The 19,559-nt window shown below is 45.1% G+C and overlaps 1 protein-coding gene across 1 annotated transcript in view; it reads left to right on the forward strand.

Moving 5' to 3' along the window:
- LOC144170745 (gonadotropin-releasing hormone receptor-like) overlaps positions 1 to 15,522 on the forward strand; it is a 31,890-nt gene extending 16,368 nt beyond the window's left edge. Inside the window, exons 2-3 of the mRNA XM_077700725.1 lie at positions 2,811 to 3,816; positions 8,327 to 15,522. Of these exons, the coding sequence (XP_077556851.1) occupies positions 3,034 to 3,816; positions 8,327 to 8,731 (1,188 nt within the window). The 5' untranslated portion in view covers positions 2,811 to 3,033 and the 3' untranslated portion in view covers positions 8,732 to 15,522. The remainder of the gene's footprint in view (positions 1 to 2,810; positions 3,817 to 8,326) is intronic.
- The last annotated feature ends 4,037 nt before the right edge of the window (positions 15,523 to 19,559 follow it).

Here is a 19,559-nt window from a genome sequence, read left to right on the forward strand (position 1 = left end):
GCCTTATTTAAATAAAGGTAAACCCAGCGCAAAACCACGGTACACAAGAAGAAGGTAACAAAGAGACACTGCGCGGATACTGTTTATTACCTTCCTCTTGTGTACCATCGTTTCGCATTTATTTCCCCTTCCGTTTTAGCAAGTATTTTTTGAACTACTCAAACGTGAAAATTTTGGGCAGCCAATCTGCCTGTCTATCTGTCCCTCCATTCCGCGGCCTGGACAAAAGTTAAAAGAATTTTTAAACGAGACGTTTGAACAGGCAAAACATTTCCAAACTTCTGAATCTGGTGGCAATGTTGATACTTGTCCATGTTGTTGGGCAAAAGAAAACTTCACGTATAGTTGAAGTAAAACATCAATGCATAAATAATATTTACATGTTTTTTTGCTAAACAAATTCATGCCTGCTTGATTTTTGCGATAAAAAATAAATACGCCATAAAAAATGGTTCGACCCAACAATTCAAAATGCTCGCAGCCCCCCGCCCCCCTTTCCCAGTGTCGGCATTCCAGTAAGTGCAACAGTAACAAATAGTTTCAGTAGACGGCGCGCGAGCAGTGGAACGGGGCAAAATTGAATTTATTTGAGCAAACCACCACCACGTTTATCGTGGGAGAGGAAGAGCTTGAGAGATGGGCTGGAAAGTGGAGAGTGTCATTTACATGGCAGGCGCGTCAGAAGACCATGGTAAGGTGGCTAACCATTGTCTTTCGATGACATTTGCAGCAGAATGAGCAGATATGCAGCCAAATTTTTCTTGATGCATTCTTAATGTCGGCAAATTTAGTGCAAAAATCGTTGCAACTTAGAATGAGTTGTTTCTCAATGTTGGCATCCGAGAGCTTCTGTCCTTTCAGAGGTTTAATTGCCAGTTTCTTTTTCATTTGTTTCCGCTCAACTGAAGACAAAGGAAAAGATTTAAGAAATCACCCTAAAGACAGCCTCTGACCTTGCTTTCTGGCAGGGAAGATGATCCTACATCTCAGTGACTCCCTCTCTTAAAAAGGCCATGACGACAAAACACAAGTTTGGTTCATTCAAAAGGTTGTGACGTTAGAATCCCGCTGACGCCACTTTTAAAGGAAAGGTCACTCAAATAAGCTATATAATTAGGAAAAAATGGAATGGCCATGCGACGGACTAGCTCATTTCCTGCAACAGAACCTATGATGTCATAGCAGCCAGCTCTGCGATTGGCGGAGGCCGGCAAAAGCAAACGCAAATTGGGCAGAGCTTATAGGCTTGCCGAACGAGCTATTTACGCTGAAATTTAGGGCACATTCTTTTTAAAACAGTAATAATGGTGGGACAAACAGTCGAACTTACGAAAGCGCACGTAAACATAGAAGTACCGATGCGTACTGCGAGCACTATGCTTGGTTTAGCTGCACAGGACTTCGGGGCTTCGGGGTTCTCTCAGACGACACTGGCCGATTGACGCAAGCAACGGTGTCTTACATGACCATATTTATCGAGCGAACACTATGTTTCACGAAACGATTATTTTCTCTGTGAACAAAAACAAACCAGGTTTAAATACGGTCAAAAACAAACCTGAGGCAGAAAACGGCTTGCCGCGCTATGGTGGTGCCGTCTAGGTTCACTAACAGTAAACAAGGCTTCGCAATCGGCTGCAGGGCTGTCGGCTCCTGTGATGTCGTCCGCCCTCATTCATATGTCCATGTGTCCACATGAACACGTGTCCATACAGGTGTCAATAATGTGCCATACGTCATGCACAAGTCCACAAACACAAAGGGGCCATGAAGACAAAATGCCACTATGTTCAGTTTGGAACAACTAGCCTTTGGTAACCCAATAAGCTTTTTTCCAGCCACGGAAGATGTTTTCAAACCGAGAGGACGCAAGTGACAACAAAACATGGAGAAAAATATCTTATTTTACGCTGTAGTGACGCTAAAGGGAAAGGGGCCGTAGTAACGTAACATGGTCCAGCACTAAACTCATCGTCAGAATTTTGGGAGTCCAAATAAACGTTCGGCTGCTGTATTTGCAATCATTCTTAGATTAAGCCTATATTTGCGATGACTAATATTTTATATTGTTATATATCATTATATTTTATGGTATATCGGGTACTGAATGCAGGATGCGGTCTCCTCTACTTCTTTGGGATGCTCCCTGTGGAGATATATTGCGCAGTCACCGATTTCACATGTATTGAACGCCGCAGAACATGGGCATAGACAGATGTACTCATACTTATTGTCCGAGCTTTGACATTGTTAACGTGTTTACCAAGCCCTCCTGAGAGGCCCACACAATGCTGTCGAACTTCATTCCTCCCTCATAAATGTTCGTGATTAGTGGTGGCCGGGCCCCTAGCCCCCTCCCCCCCTTCCCTCCCCCCCCCCCCCCCTCCCGACTACGGGCCCGAGCTAACCCGGTGCATTACTGTCCCCAGCACACTATTTGGCTCAAGTGTAATTTGGGCTTTGGCACCTTGCAATGGACAAATTCCAAGTGGACTCCGTGATAAAACAGCCTATAAGAAAGAACATAATGAAATTGTACGCTTGGCATGTCAGTAACAGCCCAGATGCATGGCAGCGTTTTCAAGTTGTGCCGCGGTACATACCTCCCTGCAATTCGGTTTCTTTTCGAGGGCTCCTGTTTTTCCATGAAGTGACACCGCTGTTTTCTATATAAATACTTACCTCTTTACAATTTCCTGTTGATATAAGTTAATATATTGAAATACAGTTGGAAACATGACACGGCACCCACGTGTGCAGCAATGCGCTTAGAGAGCTTATTCCACCTTTGCCTTCTCTTTTTTTCTTAGACTCCAACCAAGCAAAAAGGCTCAAGACTACACAGATTTCCACTTCTGCTGCGACCCTGAGAACAAAATGAATGGCAGTGAATAAGACAAATGAAGCCACACCCGGTTCTCGGGAAAATTTCAGACATTTGTCAAGTATCAGGGGAGAATTTAGACCATGACTCACATATACTGGACTGTTATCTGATATTTGAGGTGAACCAGTGATGACACCTCCATAGGAATGACTCAAGCAATCGCTTTCAACGCGTCATTCGAAGACCGACTGGACAGCGGGGAACCAGAGGACAACGCCACCGATGTCTATAACGTCACCGACTACCTTGTGCCAGAGGAAGTGTGGGGCCCCCGCTACCACAAGCGAGTCCGCATCGGCATAATCATCACCATGATCGTCGTCTCCACGCTGGGGAACAGCATCGTCTGCTGCAACCTGCTCGTGAGGCAGCGTCGGCGCCGAGTGTCCAAGGCGCGCGTGCTGTTCCTGAACCTGGCCATTGCGGACCTCCTGGTAGCGTGCATCACGATGACGTCACAGGTGGTGTGGGAGGTGATGGGCAGGGTGTGGATCGCGGGCGACGCCTTCTGTCGATTCTTCAAGTTTCTGCAAACCTTCGCCCTAGTCTCGTCCACCTACATGCTGGTGGCCATCGCGGCGGACCGGTACATCGCCATTGCCACACCGCTGGCGCCGAGTCCAGACTCGTGGAAGATGGCGGCGCTAACATGGGTCGCCTCCTGCATGCCCTCCCTGCCTAACATCTACGTGTTCCACATCGTTGAGGTGGCGCCGGGGAAGTGCTTTTGCGCGTCCATCTTCTACGATCGAGGCACGCCGCTCTACCATCGCCAAATCTACATGGGATTTGTGTTTTTTATGGTGTTTGTGGTGCCACTGGTGCTGCTAATAGCATTCCATGCCGGTATACTGTGGGCTCTGTGGAAGCACAGTGCCACCAATAGGAAGATGAGTCGTCAGACTGCAACATCGCTTCCACGCGCGAAGGTATGTATGCTGCTGCTTGTTGAACATGCCGTATAGTTTTCAGTCACGTGAAATGCCAAAAAGCGGTATTGCTGCTTTTCACTTTTCCAGTAAATTGCGTAGCAGCACCCCGAATAACTGGCAGAATCGATTGTAAACCCGTACTACAATGAAATTGACATTTATAAAGGATGCTAAACTAAATACTAATATTCATAAACGCGCAAATGCAACAGGAGAAATGTGAAAAAGGGAGAATCCTAGTCAGCGACTAAGTCAGTGTACATAAAGCGTAAATTATCCACATATTTCTTGACATGTTGGTGCCGATGCCTTGTTTCAGTACGGCGCAATAATGTGTGCGCTTCGTCATTTTTCGTTACTACGGGCTCGATCACCTGTTTGACATCACAGCAGAATTTATTTTTCAATTAAGCAGTTGGCCCACTTTGAACGTTTGATTAAAAAAGAGCAGCACGGGAGCAGCAGCTGATTTCCTACAGCTGGCAGTGACTTACCGGTTTATTGAGGCTATATCGGGCATTTCGAAAAGCTTTTCGTTCAGTTTGGTTGTACCCTTGTTTTGACTTTTTATTGTCTTCCACCAATGACCTACATTTTGACAATTATAAGCATTAAATATGGTAACTCAGCTAATGGGTTTCTTTGCAGGTAGAACACGTACACGTCTGGTGCTTTGTTCCACGTTATTTTTGTTTTTGTTTGTTTCCAGGGTTTCACATTTTTGTTTAACCTGCGTGAAGGTAGTAGATTTTGTAGACCTTTGAGATTTAATTAGTTCATTTCGATCCTTGCATAGTCTTTCGCGCTTCCTTTGGTTCTCTCGATAAATAATCTGCATTTACGCAACTACAACGATTAAATATTCTAAATTCACAATTGATCCGTTTTCGTTCAGTCAGCGCGGTAAAAGTTTAGAGCTCTCTTCCTCTTTATCTTTGTTTCTTGGATTTTTGTCTTATTTGTGTAAAGGCAGTTGAATAGACAGACATTTGCGATTTTGTCAGTTCATTCATAAGTTTTATTATCTGCATTTTTATATTCTTCGAAATACAGTCTAAGGTTGCACAATTGTAACCATTAAATGCGTTAACTTCCCAAATTATGCATTTTCGCACCTATACAAAGCGTTACATGGTTGTTCTCTGGGCTACTGGGAACAGAATGCTTTCGTATAAAAACAATCAGGGCACAAAGCGGAGGGAACTATAGTTGGGGAGTTATAGAGGGGAACTGCGCTCAGTTTCTAACTGAAGATTCGAGGCAACCGGAGAACAGGGGCTGTTCCCTTCTTCTAGTCATCCTCCTCGCGCTGCTCGCACCCTTTCCTCTTAAAGAATTGGCCTTCTTTATACTTTAATTCAAAGTGCTCTTTCAGACGTCGAAGTACACATGCTATATGCAATAATAGTAGTACTATATTTAGTAGTAGGCAACGAAATAATCTGGACCACCATGGCCTCTTTTCTTGCGTACGTCGAAAGCAAAGGGCTATATAGTTTTAAGTGCCTGCATACATGTAACACGGCTGTAACTGCTCACTAAGGGTAAGGCGGAGGGAGAGGAACAATAAAATATTTGGACCAATAATTAGCCCATCTTAGCAGGTCCGAAGTTCCTGGGCGGTCGCTGACTGGCGGGCGCTTTGACCAGCTGAAGCAGATAGCCGGGTCTGAGCTGGCCAGCATTGTTTCCAGTGTTCATGGCTGGGAGAGGGTGTGGGGGTGAACGAAGGAGTGCGGGAGCACCCCCAGCTCACGTGGTAGCGTGTGCAGGGCTGGGCGCAGGTTTGGAAGGCCGCAGAGTAGAAGCGGCGTGGATGGCGTAGAGAAAGGTGTCGTGTGGGTTAGGTATGCGTTTGGTTGAAGACAGAGGTGGGTGGAGCCTCTTCCATGGACGACTTTTTAATGAGCGATGGGGGAGTGCGCATTAGAGGTGGTAGTGTTGCAGCGTATCTTTGTGTGTTCTAGGCATAAGGCTCTTCTTAGAACCGTGATTGCAAGTAAAGTAATACCTCGTTAACTCGAAGTAGCAAAAACCGGAAAATGTTTCGAGATGAGCGGATTTTTGAGAGAAGCAAAGTTGCGCAAATTGCCATGAAATATCGAGTTCTTTCCAGAAAAGGGGCTACCATTTACCAGCTCTTGAACAGTAGCTTCAAATCTTGCTTTTCATGAAGGTTTCAAAGAAAAAAAACATGCAAGAGTCGTTCACCGGCTGGGTTTTGTGGCACTGTAATTTTACTTAGCAGAAAAGAATTGCGTTATGCTGGTCTGCTTTACGGTAGCACTCGGGCCAAGTAAAAAGTCCTCTAACGGCTTGACGCATTGAATGAGACGATTTTCCGCGTCGTTGCTCTCCATTGTGTTTTTCCCTGCATGACACACCTCTATATTCTAGTACACTGTACCTCTCCGCATGTCTCTACCGTCAGGTGATGTGCCACAGGGGTGCTTGGCGGAGTTGATATGCCTCTAGGCTCAGACTTCCCGTTCGGGGAAAACATCGCTTTGTGGTAGGCTCCGTGAAACGAGAAAAATACCGAGGGACATAGGCGCGGCAGCATCGCGCGAGTCATGGGAAACGGTCCGGGGAGGCGAAATTTTCGTTCCACTTTCCGTCAAGATTTCGAGATATCCGCAGTTTGGCCCGAAGATACTTCGAAATAAAGGGAAACAAATACATAAGACGTATAGAAAACAGTTCGGTGCCCCGGATAATTTCGACTTAACCGATTTTCCGAGATATGCGAGTTCGAGTTAACGAGGTATTACGGTAGTTATTTTTTTTTTAGGGGAAGGGGGGGGGGGGGGGCTGTCCCGTAGACCTGTAGATATGCGCGCGGGAAGACCCTTGAGCCGCCCTATTACCCTGTAAACACGCGTGGACCGGGGCTCCGAGAATGCATACATGAGGGGGTTCGAGACGGTTGTAAGGCGCCGTCGGCGAAGGTGTGAGGCGGATGGTGGTTGTGCCGGCAGGAAACTTGAGATTCGGTAACAATGGCGGTAGAATCTTGAGCAGTAGTAGCTGCAAGAGCTATGGCAATTCCTTCTGTGGTTGTGCAATCTCTGGCGGTAATAGTTGCGGAGGTCAGTTCCCTTGTTTCGTTATTCAGGGCGCTCACGAGCAAAGCTGCTTTAAGAACAAAGTTTTTTTTGAGCGCGCACTTATTCGACCAAGTAAACTCCATCGTTCTTGAACGTTTTAAAGCGAGGCTTTATTGGCCTCACCGATGCTGTTGTACTCCGATACGCCCTGCAGGAAAGCCAACTCTCTCAGACGATGACGATGAATTATCGTGGGTGAAATTAAAGAAAAAAACACTTCCCGTGGCCGGAATCGAACCTGGGTCCCTCGCGTTATGACGCCGCAGTCTATTCGATTGCTCCATTTCGACATGGTCAAAGCGGTTTCGCAAACTCAAACGACAACGAAAGATTCCTTAACGAGATGAATGGCGTTGCTCTGCATGCCGTAAGGCTGTTAGCCAGAAAACGCTAGGCCTAACTTCCAATTTTGAGGTCTAGGAAGCTAGGTCTAACATCGCATCTTGCGGTTTAACACCTCAAACAGGCACCCACTCAAGCAATTGCTCACTGAACTCCAAGCAACAGGCACCTATTCGCGCCGTACACCCCCAACCCAAACGTTAGGCTTACGGACTGCACACCCGAGAGTTTCTGCGGGTATTCTAGAAATGTTGTGCGTACCGCCAGAGTGTAGGACCTACTCGCAGTGTGGGAGTCGCCAACTAAAGAATCCATCACTAGTAAAATTCGCGTTCAACCATCGTCATCGTGAGACGGACGGATGCATGATTCTTTACTCAAGGCAACCTTCATGTGCAACAAGGTGAAGAATAACAGGACATTATCGAAGCATTGTTTCAACTAGAAATAGTGCCTATTATCGCCGTTACCTAATGCAATAGATTCCCAGTTGTGTGTGGAACGACACTCATTACTTGCTTATATTGGCTATAGGTGATCAGAAAAACTCTTGTTAAGCCTGGAAGAACACCTAAATTGTACGTTTCTTCGCCAAACGTGCGTGCAAAGGAAGATTGCTGTAATCCTGTTGGCTTCATTTTCAAGGCTGGGTGCACCGGCACGTGACACTACGATTGCGAATAAGGAAAATCGCCCCAAACAAATTCACTTGTCGCAGCACCTACGATGCAGTTGGATTCCGCGATCAAAGAAAACGCTTAAGTATTGAAACTTGTGTGTTCAGCTTACATATGTCAGCGTGCGCCTATCGAATGGATTTGCAGTTTTGATCACGCGTATAACTTGAAGGATCTGTAGATCTTTTCGTGTTTTGAAGTGCGGCTGCACATAGTTACACACGTTTTATTAGCAGTATGAGCCTTACCATCAGTTTTGAGAAGGTTCTTGACCGAGTCTTCAAGAGTGTCCGAGCGTTTTGCGTGTTGTAGTTTGAATCTGATCACTTCCAGCGAGACCGGAGTGATTAACTATTCATTCGTCCTTTCTTGCCTGCGCAGGTGAAGACGCTGAAGATGACGGCAGTGGTGTTTGGCGCCTTCCTTGTAACCAACGTACCGTACATGGTGCAAGAGGCAATCCTGGCCTTTGGAAACCCCGGCATTCTTGATGCCAACATCGTGGCGCTGTTCGGCGTCATATCGGCCTCCAACAGCGCCATCAACCCGTACATCTTTCTCTACTTCCAGAGGCCTCGCAGGGACAATAGCAACGGCGGATTCTGGCGAAGGGTGTCACGCATCGTCACTGAGTCACTCACGTGCCGTCTGCTCAACCGATCATACACAAGTTCCCAGGTGTCCAGCGACCCGCCGGGCATCAGCTCGCCCGCCCCTCACCCGAGAGCGTCCAGTATGAGGAACTGCAAGGCCAAATCCAACGATAAGGCCAAAGTGATGTGCTGATCGCAAACTCAGTGGTTACTCATGGTGCGCCCAGGTGCTCGGCAAAGCGCGATTTCTACTGTGCGCCTCATTGCGGGTTTTTGTTTAATGTCGTAAATACATCCTGGATGTGTCCTAAACACTGCTGCTGTGACGCACTCCAGAACTGATGTTCAAGACTAACGTCATCCGCCGTAGGGCTCGTCACCATTTCTAGTTCAGTGCCACAGTGTGCAGAAGAATGTTTCTGACAGCCCTTACTGCGGTGGTCGAAGCACTACCACCGTTCGTGTTTCATGTTGAAGTGATAGTCCATGCTGCACCTTTCAAAACTCGTTTTTATCTGTTTCTTCATGTAGTTTTGTATCAAGAACTGTTTTCCACTTTCTTTACCACTGCCTTTTACATTTCATGAGTTACGGGGAAATACAGGTTAATGATAAGCGCTACACTATTCTATGCATGCAGCGCCCAAACAGCACATGAAAAACTCTAGAATTAAAACACCAAGGCGAAACCAGTGCTTACGTATACGCACAAAACTTTCCTTCATTCTGCAAAACATCCAGTTTAACTTAATAAATTTCACGAACACAGGCTTGTTTTGGCGCTCTTCGGGTCTTAGATCTGCCCTTCCGGGATTAAAAATGCTCTTACTACTAATTTCTGAAAAATGAAGACAGGGCATTGTCAAGGCGGTGACATATTTTTGCATTCTCAATGCAACACAACAAAAACGGTGATTGCACGAGATCAAGGCAAAGCTTCTAAATATACCTTAAAGGAACTCTGCAATACTCTCGATAAACGCTTTCACTCTTTTCATCGCGTCTGGAAGCGCTGCGAAAGCTATAGTTATTGCCAGTACGGAGCGGCACTGCGTGATTTGCTCGTCGCAGCAGATACGCCTTACATCCCTGTTTAGCTTTTGTGGCTTTTTTTAAGTGGCTATCGAATGCCTTCATTGCTACAACTGAAGGAAAGCCGGCCAGTAGCCGCTACACCACCCTAATGATGTAATTCCAGCCGTCGAAGGACACGAAGACCAGGAAAGAGAGAACAATCTTTTAACCAAGTGTTTAAGTTGTTTGATGGTTTCGCCACCCGCTAATCTAATTACTGGATGTGTTGGTTGACTACATTTTTCAAAAATTTAAGATTTCCAAAAAAGTTGAGTGAAGTGTTGCAGGGTCCATTTAGTCTGAGACAGCCAACGAGACAATTCATGAATCCTCACGTACCCGCAGTTTAACTCAGTCCATGATAATCTACCAAACACCAAATTGAATTCTTGGTACGCCGGAATTGCAAATCAAGGCTCTACGTGACTCACTAACGCTACTGTTTACGCTGCGAAGCTTACTAATTCTCATTTTTAGTAAACTTCATCGCGTCTAACGGCACGGGCCCAAGAGCGAAATTGTAAAGTAAACATGAAACAAGAGAGTGGATAAAAAAGTTTCGTGGCGTAGTTAATACGCACTTTTGGTTGCATGTCACTGCTGATGTGAAAACCAAGGTAATATAAGGGAAGACTGACTACCACTCTATGTTAAGGTAGCAGATGAACAGGTCATAGGGATTATACTGTTTGTTCTCGGGACAAATCCGTATAATTTTACACTTGTCAGTCTTGAGCTATATTAACCAGTGATTGAACCAAAAAGATACGTTATTAGTGTCAGCTTATCATGTTTCAGCAGATTATGCGGAATGCTAAGCGAATAAAAACAATAACCAAAGAAAAAGATATTGGTAACCAGCTTCATAAAAAGTGAAGACCTTCCAGAACTTCCATTACAATGTGAGATTGGGGAGAGCCTGTAGTGAATTCTCAAAAATTATTGTTGTGTTGTCACAAAAACAAAGTGGCGCTAACGAAGAAGTTCGAATTAACAACTGACAACGATTCGGAGCTTAAGATAGTCTTGATAGTTTATAGGCCCTTGTTCTGTAATCTTAATGAACTAGGTATGCTTAATGTTGTATGGCTGTCTACCTAGTTGGGTCAAAAAATTATTCGTTAATGACGAATACGTTGGCAATAGTCGTGATTAAGGCTGGCTCACAATCTTTAGTGCGAGTAACATTACCAATACTATAAAGAAATGACGAGGCGTTGTTTCCCCGCCATCTATGACGTGCCAAAAAATTGTTATGCGTGTTGCTTGGAAGGTATTCAAATTGAACCTCATTATAACTAACACTGAAATAGCGAATTATCGGCTACAGCCAACTTAATGCGAACTTTGGTTGGTCATGCTTCATTTCTATGGCACTTATTCTTTCATAACGAAAGTGAAACTGTGAGAGCCTTCGACATGGTAAAAAGTGCACTAGACGGGGACAGAAGAAGAGGCAGTGACACGGAACGAGCGCTAGAGCCGCACACACTATCGAACAAGCGAAGAAATATTTGGGCACTAGGCTTAGAAGCTACTTGAAAAACTCGCTGCGTTCGAAACTGCAGACTTAGAAAAGCCCCCTTGTTCACGGACACTCTGGAAAAGTTCATCCTGCTCAGTATTGTGAATAGCCACCAGACAAAGATCACATTCTTCCTCGAAAAAATAGGAACTCAGGCATGTTTAGTCAAATGAACTTTGTTCTGTTGTAATTCCCCGTTTCGCATTCTGGTTCTTTGAGCCTGAAATGACGCAAGGAGAAAGATAAGGTTTACCTTGTTAATTGTAGGTTCGAATATTAAAATAATTTTTGCGGGACCCAGATTACCAACGGATTTGAAACGATTTTTAGCTCTACTGCTACAACTAACATCACATATAACAAAATTAATTAGTGTCCCGATACTACATTGTTATAACGAGCTTCAACTGTGCATAAGGGATTGTCGTTGGGGACATCCAAAGCTGTAAAAATTTAGAGAGGCGCGTAAGACTCCTTATGTGTGTTGTAGGTGATAGCCTTACCGAGCAATTACCCCGAATTGGTGAGTGAAAATTGCGGGCAGGTATGTTGAGGCCGCAGCCAATGGAAATCGGTGAATCAGCCATGCGCTTCTGACGGCAAGTGTTATAACCACTGGTTAATTGAGCTAAGTGCGGGTGTGAGCATTGCGAGTAGGTATGTCGCGTCGCAGCCATTGGGGATAGCTGAATTGGCCGTGAGGTTCTTACGGCGAACCCAGCGGGCGGGTAAGTGACAATATTTGGTGGGTACATTGACGCCGCAGCTAAATGGGAATTGGAGCACCTGCCATTAACTTCTGTTGGCAGCTGGCAGCCTCAATGGCCAATCACCGCGAGTGGGTGTGTCGTAAGGCCTATATCCAGCCTTCATGTTAGATAACCTTCGCGTTGAGTCTAACGACATGCCAAGCAACGCCATACTCATTGTATGCTAAGTTGTGAGTGCCCGTTGATGACGCTAGACCACAAAGCATAAAATTAGGCCTAACGTTGGCCCTGCGCATACCAATGGCGACGTCAGGCCAGTGCACACCCATGTACCCAGCCACGTGGGGGGTATATTGGCACTTCAATCAAAGGTATTTTCAATATGCTTACATATACGACGACAACGACACCAGATTTTCTCCGAACGGGTGTATGAGCTTATCATCTGAGTATTGTGGAGTTTTGACTCCTGAGTGGTTCAGTAAGCATGGTTAGCAAATTTTATGCTTTGCATTTACAGACATCACTTGTCTGCACATTTCATTGTCAGCATTTCACACTTCTTTGCGTCTCGAATAAAAAATGGTTGGTCGGCGTTGCAATGAAAACAGGTAGATGCATTCAACACGTGCATACGGTATATAGATGATGACCTGTTCTCCCTATACCAGTTGAATCGTACTGCGCATGCGTAAAGCTATGTGAAAAACATCGGCTAAAAAATCCGCATGGACTACGCTTTCATTGTACATATAGGACGCATGGTGCTTGCTATTGAGTGTTTAGCAGTTTAAACGAGACGGGGTCTCTTGTATAAGTTAGGCCATCTTTCTTCGCGTAAAAAAGAGGAACATTAGGGGCCTTATTATTGTACTCGGGCTCTTCTGTGTACGTGGAAGTTCCATGTTTTCCCCGCCACTGTACAGAAAGCATTCCAGTGTTGTGAAACGAAGGTGGACTAAGAGCACGTCTAGTACAATGGACAACGCTTTTGTAGCATTGACCATACAATAATGCCGAGAATAAAACTTTTAAAAGGAGAAACACATTTCGCTTACAAATCTTCGCAGAAGCAAATACTTTCACGAATTAAAAGAATCATAAAAGTCTGGGCAAAGCACGGCTGAAAACCATATAGAACACAACCACATGTTGAAACGCATCAGGTGTACGGTCTTAATAACCGCCGCTATTTTAGCTGTTTATTACTAGGTTCTTGCTTACCATGGAATTGACCCGGAACTTCAATGTTTAAAAGCAGTCTAATTTGGCGCCCAGGTACTTCCCGAGAGTCGGTGACGCAAACAGGCTCACCGAACATGTCCTAGGCTTTTGTAAAACAGTAGTATGCCCTGGCGTTGGCAGCAAATGTACGTCATTTGTGTGAAGTTGGGGGTGTATCGTGTGTTCTAAATGCATCAAACAATAGGAAGGCGTCTTCTCTCAACGCAAAAAAAAGGGTTGTTAAAAAGCGACATTTCTATCATGTGGCTTGTATGGAATAAAAAGCTTGTGCGGGCTGGCACAGGCAGAGGTCACAGCCGCTAGCACGATCAGTTTAAACGCGTTTTCCAGCTGACACTTTCTTAAAAATTCAAAAATCTAGGTATTTGGCTGTCTTGACCGACTTAGCACTTTTCATTATTAAACTGTTATCTGGGCCGTCTTTCGGGGTTTTTAGCAAAAGTCGCACATTCCTTTAATTGTCTTCACTCCCTCTTGTACATAGAGAGAGTAAGTTTCTTTCATTACCCTCGACCTTGTCTTGATCTCGTAATAAGCGTTTCTGCTTGCAACGCTTTGTAGGTTGACAAGGTATTTGCAAAGTGCCTAGGATCAAATCTTGCAGGTCGAATGCAAAGCAATTAGCGCAACCATTAAAAAATTTTAGTTCGCACTCAGCATTTTTTATTTGTCAACGAACAATTCTTTTCCTTTATATAGTACCAACTGTTGTCAATTAGAGAGGGTACCCTGAGCCCATACCCGCATGATTCTCGCAACGAATGCATTACATCACAAATGATGCTACGTCTACTCACCTCTAGACACCGCTTAAAAGTATTTGTTATAGCATAGGACTGAATGTTGTCATTTTTCACGTGTAAAATACCTGTTTGTCGTAATACCGGATGAAAATAAACCAATTTCTTGTTTTTCTAATCATGATGCGGGCTGGGGGCACTTACTTAAAACGAAAAAATTATTTTAGTATTTATTGCAACCGCTAAATTTCTATATAGTGTTTAAATATTTGCCAATGCTGCAATTCCAAAACAACTAGGAATTTCGGAGAAAAAAATCACTGCTTCTACTAAAAAAATCTAATACGTCAAATTCCTGAGAGATAAACACAGTTTTGAATGTTGAAACTGCAGACAGCATGCAGTATCTGCGACCGAGGAAAATCGCGTGCGGAAAATGTAAAACGGGTAAGAAAGTTGGAAGCGCCTAGGAAACTGGCTATCGATATGCGAGCACCGAAGCGATTCCCCGCCCGCTGTGGTTTACAAAAGAGGGGGAAGCTGACCACTTAAACATGTGTTGAGTGTATGAAATGTAGGAATTATCCTTCGACCAAGGAAGCAAGCGAGAGATAAAGCAAGCAAAGGAAAACAAGCGCGTCATAGAGCAGCTGATTGGAGACAGGTGCATTACTGGCAATACCGGAGGGAACATAAAGCTATCCGACATAGAGAAGGCAAGCGTTGCAGGGGGCGGCAGGAAGTTAGATGGGCAGATGAGACAAAGAAGTTTGCGAGGATAAATTGATCGCAGTTAGCACAGGACCGGGGTAATTGGAGAATAATGGGAGAGGCCTTTGCCCTGCAGTGGGCGTAGGTAGGCTGGTGATGATGATGATGATGAAGATGAGATAGGGGGCAAAAATCTCAGTAGTGGCCATGACGTGATGTTTGGGAAACCGGAAGCGCCATCCTCAGACGTCATGGGTTCGACACTCTGTTCGCCTTTCTCGCGCTGCCCTCGTCTGTTCCTACAAGATGAGCGAAGGGAGCGAAGCAGCATGGGCCGCAACAAGGCAAGCAAAAGGTTGCCCCGGTGGTACGGCTCTTCCACGCCGTTGCTGTGGTCCGGCGATGGCCATCCCCAGCCACTTGATTGCAGTCGCACTTTTTTTAGCTAACCGGCAATAGCCCGGGGACACTCTTTGGCTCTTTCCTCCATGCCGACCGGTGATCACCGAGCGGCCAGTTAAGCAACCATACGTACGAAAATGTGCTGCTATGTTCCCTAAGGAACGCTCGGGTGGACACACCAGAGGCATGGCATTAGAAGCATGCGGCTGTCTCGAGCAGGTGTTGAACCAGAACCGAACCCAAATTTTTCCCGGAACCGAAACTGAATCAAACCGGTATTTTTTTTGTCATTTTGGAACTGAACCAAAACCGTTCCGAACTGGTTGCGGAAACGGTTCTGGGAACTGTTAGCGTGAACAAAAAATACTGAGTCGGTCAGATCAACATCGATATTTTGGGAGGTCCTTGGTATTTGCCAATTTTTTGGAGCTCTTCCTTTCAACCAATCAGAAAATCCAGCTTCACACAAAAAAAGGTCGGAATGTTTTTCTGTGACGACAACCTAAATGCTATAAAGAGCCCTTCTTTACGCACGTGTTGCGCTGTTATGTTGCTTCTAGCGTACGATTGACATTTTGCCCTGAAATTAATAAATAGTTGCCTCCTGCATACTTTGTATTCATCCAAAGGTGTTTTCGAAACAAGTATTTATATAAAGACTAAACTGAAAAAACAATTACGCCCACCTCCCCTCGCGGGAACCCTGGTGTGATGCAACGCATCTCATGGGGGGTTCCATTGGCGTTTTTCATCGAATTGATTACGCTTATAGCAGGGATTCTCACGCGAAGGGGAGGTGGACGGACGATCATCGACTGAGACCGCCGGAGCGCGTCATGCCGCTTCATATTCACAGCACCCGAAGGAGAGGAGAGCGCGGAGAGAGAGAGTACTGCACCTGCGCAGCGCGCGCAGCGCCGAGCGCAGCACCGCCCACCGGCGCCTAGCAACGGAGTGAGAGCGCGCTGCGCCAACCCGCAGCTGTTTGGGAGAGAGTGTTCGCTATCGGAGAGAGGAGAGGAGGAGAGGCGCAGCTGTGCGGACAACGCCGGACAGACGCAGGAAGGACAGAGGGGCGAGCATTAGATGCGTTGCATCTAAAAAAAGATCAATCAACTGGTTTATGCGAGGGAAACACAATAGCGTTCTCCAATACCTTCTCTGCCTTTGTTCTACCGTTCTGAAGCCTTGGAGTACCAGCGAGCGACCGCTACCACTGCTTGTGAATTCCCTACGCTACTATCTTTACTAGAATACAATCGCTGTCACCTGTCGCTGAAGCGTCATTAGCAAGTTGCTATCGCTGGTGTTTCCCTATAGCCGTTCTTTCTTGTAGCCCGTCTGTTAGCAGGTGGAACGTCGGGACAATGAAAACCCTCTAAATGCCACCTGCCATGAGTGACAGGCAGAGGTTGACGTCGACGCCATGTAGTTTTACACTTCTAGCGCTGCTAATGCTCGCGCGTCAAAGATAAAATGCCCTTGAAACTATAGGTACAGTATTTGTCAAAATTTTCTCAGCCAGACCAAAGGTTTCTGGGCCACAAAAAATTCGAAGCATAAGTTTAACGTTTAACTGTGGCCAAAATATTTTATGACAGAAAGGAGGAATGGTATTTTCTCTAGCTTTTCAGTATAAAACATTAATTAGTGTGGAAATTTTTTGCAAGTTGGCACCGGGATAGCTGAAACATGTTTCCTAGAGGAAAAAACGACACGAGCACACAGAAGAATGCGGACGGGACAAATGCGAGACATCAACTGATCTTCTCTGGCATTATCAAGAAAAAGAATTCAGTTATCTGAAAACGAAATCGGCATAGTAATGTTATGTGCGCAGAAGCATGGTTTTTGGAAGTCCGTCGATTTTACGGTTTATTTTTTTGTAACGTCTGTCCCGTCCGCGTTCTTCTCTGTGTTCGTACCATTTTTTTTTTTTGCGCTAGGAAACACGGCTAAGTTATACCGCTATAAAACGTTTCACACTGGCTCGAGAGGTGAGGTACTATTATGAGCAATATGAAAGGGAACACAGGAACACGTGGCAAAGAGCCTCGAAACATACTCGGAGCGATACGCGGATGGCGCTGTGAAAACCAAAGGGGGAAAGGAGAGCGCTCTTCCACAAACTGTTGGCACTCCCACCGCGGTGGCATTTCTACAAAGCAGCAGCCTACGTCATTTCGCCGATAATATGGCATCGTCGGACAGCCGACAAAACGCACGGCGGGATTGGGGACAGTTGTTAGAACAGCGTCCCCCTTTCCACTTTGTTTCCGACGGCGGCCGCTGCGTATCACCCACAGCTGGGTCTGAGGGTGTTTTCCACGCGTTCCCGTGTTCCCTTTCATATTGCTCATAATAGTACAGCCTTTGTCAAAACTTTTCAGGTCAAGCCAAAAGTGCGCATGCCGCAAAAAATTAAACGTACAAGCTGAAGTGTTTTATGCGGGAAATCTAGACAAAACACTTTTCTTACTCTGATAAAAAAATTTTGTCACATTTAAACTTAAAGCTTATTCTTTCAATTCTTTGTTGTAGATAAGGCTAGGATTGCCCTAGAAAATTTTGACAAAGGGTGTACTTTGAATTTTTGTGCGGCCTATGCGCCTTCGCCATGGCCCACGAAATTTAAAAAAAACACTGTACATGAAAAGCGCAGCAGGCCAACCAATTTTCTTTTCAATGCGAAAGGATTACTTACCTCCTTTAGCCAAAATACGTGCGTGCGTGCGTGCGTGCGTCTGCGTGTTTGCGTTTGTTCGTGTGCGCGTGCTTGCGTGTGCCTGCGTGTGCGTGTGCGTGTCAGTGTAGCGGATTTACCACTCCGCAATTGGAATGACTTCTCCTTCATCATCCATTTATTATTCCCTTAAAGGCCCCTTCCGCGGTAATACACAAGGAAAGGGGGGGGGGGGGCAAGATCAACACGGGAGATAGTGAAACATGGTTAAAAAGTAAAGCCCACATGATCGACAAACAATGACACAAAATGCATATTTTTTACAATTGTAGGTAATATTTTCTACAAGAAGAAGACTTCAAGGTAAACACTGCATAACGAATGAAAGAAAAGCACATAGTGATGGACATAGCGACCTCGTAAAAAAAGGAACGATTTAGTTGTAGAAATGTTCTTTGCTGGCAAAAATTCCTGGAATCACGCACAAGGACAATTGCTTTGGGAAGGTTATTCTAATATTCGATTGCAGAAGGCAGGCATTATTTATTAAAGATTAAGTGGAGCATGTAAGCAGTCAAGGCTGTGGGAGTTAAAAAGGCACCATGACGAACCGATTGGTGGAATCAGGAGTCTGGTGTGGAGCTCTGGGAAATTAAAGAAAAGCGAATTGCAAGGACGAAGTCGAGCGATTGTGCGGCGAAGTATCAGGTGATTCCGAGGAATGCCTTGACGCTACTGATGTTATGGGGAGGACTACATTTGAAAGTTATAAAGCGAGCGGCACGGTTCTGTATACGGCTAAAAGTGATTACGTATGCTTAGTGAGGGTTCCATATGTTTGAGGCATATTATAACTTACTTCTTACAAAGATTTCGTATGCGAGTTTTTTTTTTTTTTTGTAAATGAAGGGCGCGAAGCAAGAGATCTTTGATGAAACTGAGAGATTTGAATGCGTCAGCCACAAGTTTTCGATATGGTCGGACCAGGATAAGTTATTTGTGATGAGAGCTCCTAGATTACGGTAAGATTCAGTTAAACACAGGTTGGAAGAGCTTAAGGTATATGAATTCTTAATACTGGAACGTTTTTGAGACATTTGCTTGAGTTTGAACTTATTGTTTTTTAGTGTCAATACTTTTGGGGAACAACAGCTTTATGCTCTGTTAAAATCACCCTGCAGTAGATGTGAATCGCTGTTAGATTCTATGCGGTGATGTAAGACGCTGTCATGTCCTGCGCGGCGGATGGACAATGAAATTTCGTTGCGTAGGTAGTTTATAATTATTAACAAGAGCAATGGAGCTAGTACCGAGCCTTGAGGGACACCGAAGATAACTTTGGTTGAGACTGATTAATGGGATTCGATTACGGAGCGATTAGTAATGAAAGAGTGAGTTCATGAAAATATTGAGGGGTGCAGGTTAAGGCTAGAAAGTTTGGCTAACAGGCGCTGATGAGAAACACAATCAAATGTTTTAGAAAAATCTAGATAGATGATGTCAGTTTGAAAGGAAGGCTCAAGATGAAGATGGAGGTCGGTAATGAATTCGAGAAGTTGGGTCTTAACTGAACGGCCGTGCCGGATTCCTATTGATCGTGAAAGAAGAATGCGGTATTGTTTGGTGGCGGAAAGTTTGGGAATATATTAAGCGTTCTAGTAATATTCACTGGATGCATGTTAATGAAATAGGACGGAAGTTGCAAGGATCTGAGCGGTAGCCTGACTTGTGGGCCGCGACTATTGTTAAGTTTCTAGTCGTCGGGCAGTGTACTGCTAGCGATTGATTGGGGAAACTTATAGCCAAAATCCTGCTAGAAATTGCTTTAGGGTCTTAAATATTTTGTTTGTTATGGCGTTACATCATGGAGCGCCTGAAACCTTTGGATTATCGATCAACTTCACTATGCCTTCGGACGTTACGGTGATGGG

This window comes from Haemaphysalis longicornis, unplaced genomic scaffold, assembly GCF_048455015.1.
Source record: "Haemaphysalis longicornis isolate Haplotype H1 unplaced genomic scaffold, Haemaphysalis longicornis Haplotype H1 scaffold_2, whole genome shotgun sequence".
NCBI lineage: Eukaryota > Metazoa > Arthropoda > Arachnida > Ixodida > Ixodidae > Haemaphysalis > Haemaphysalis longicornis.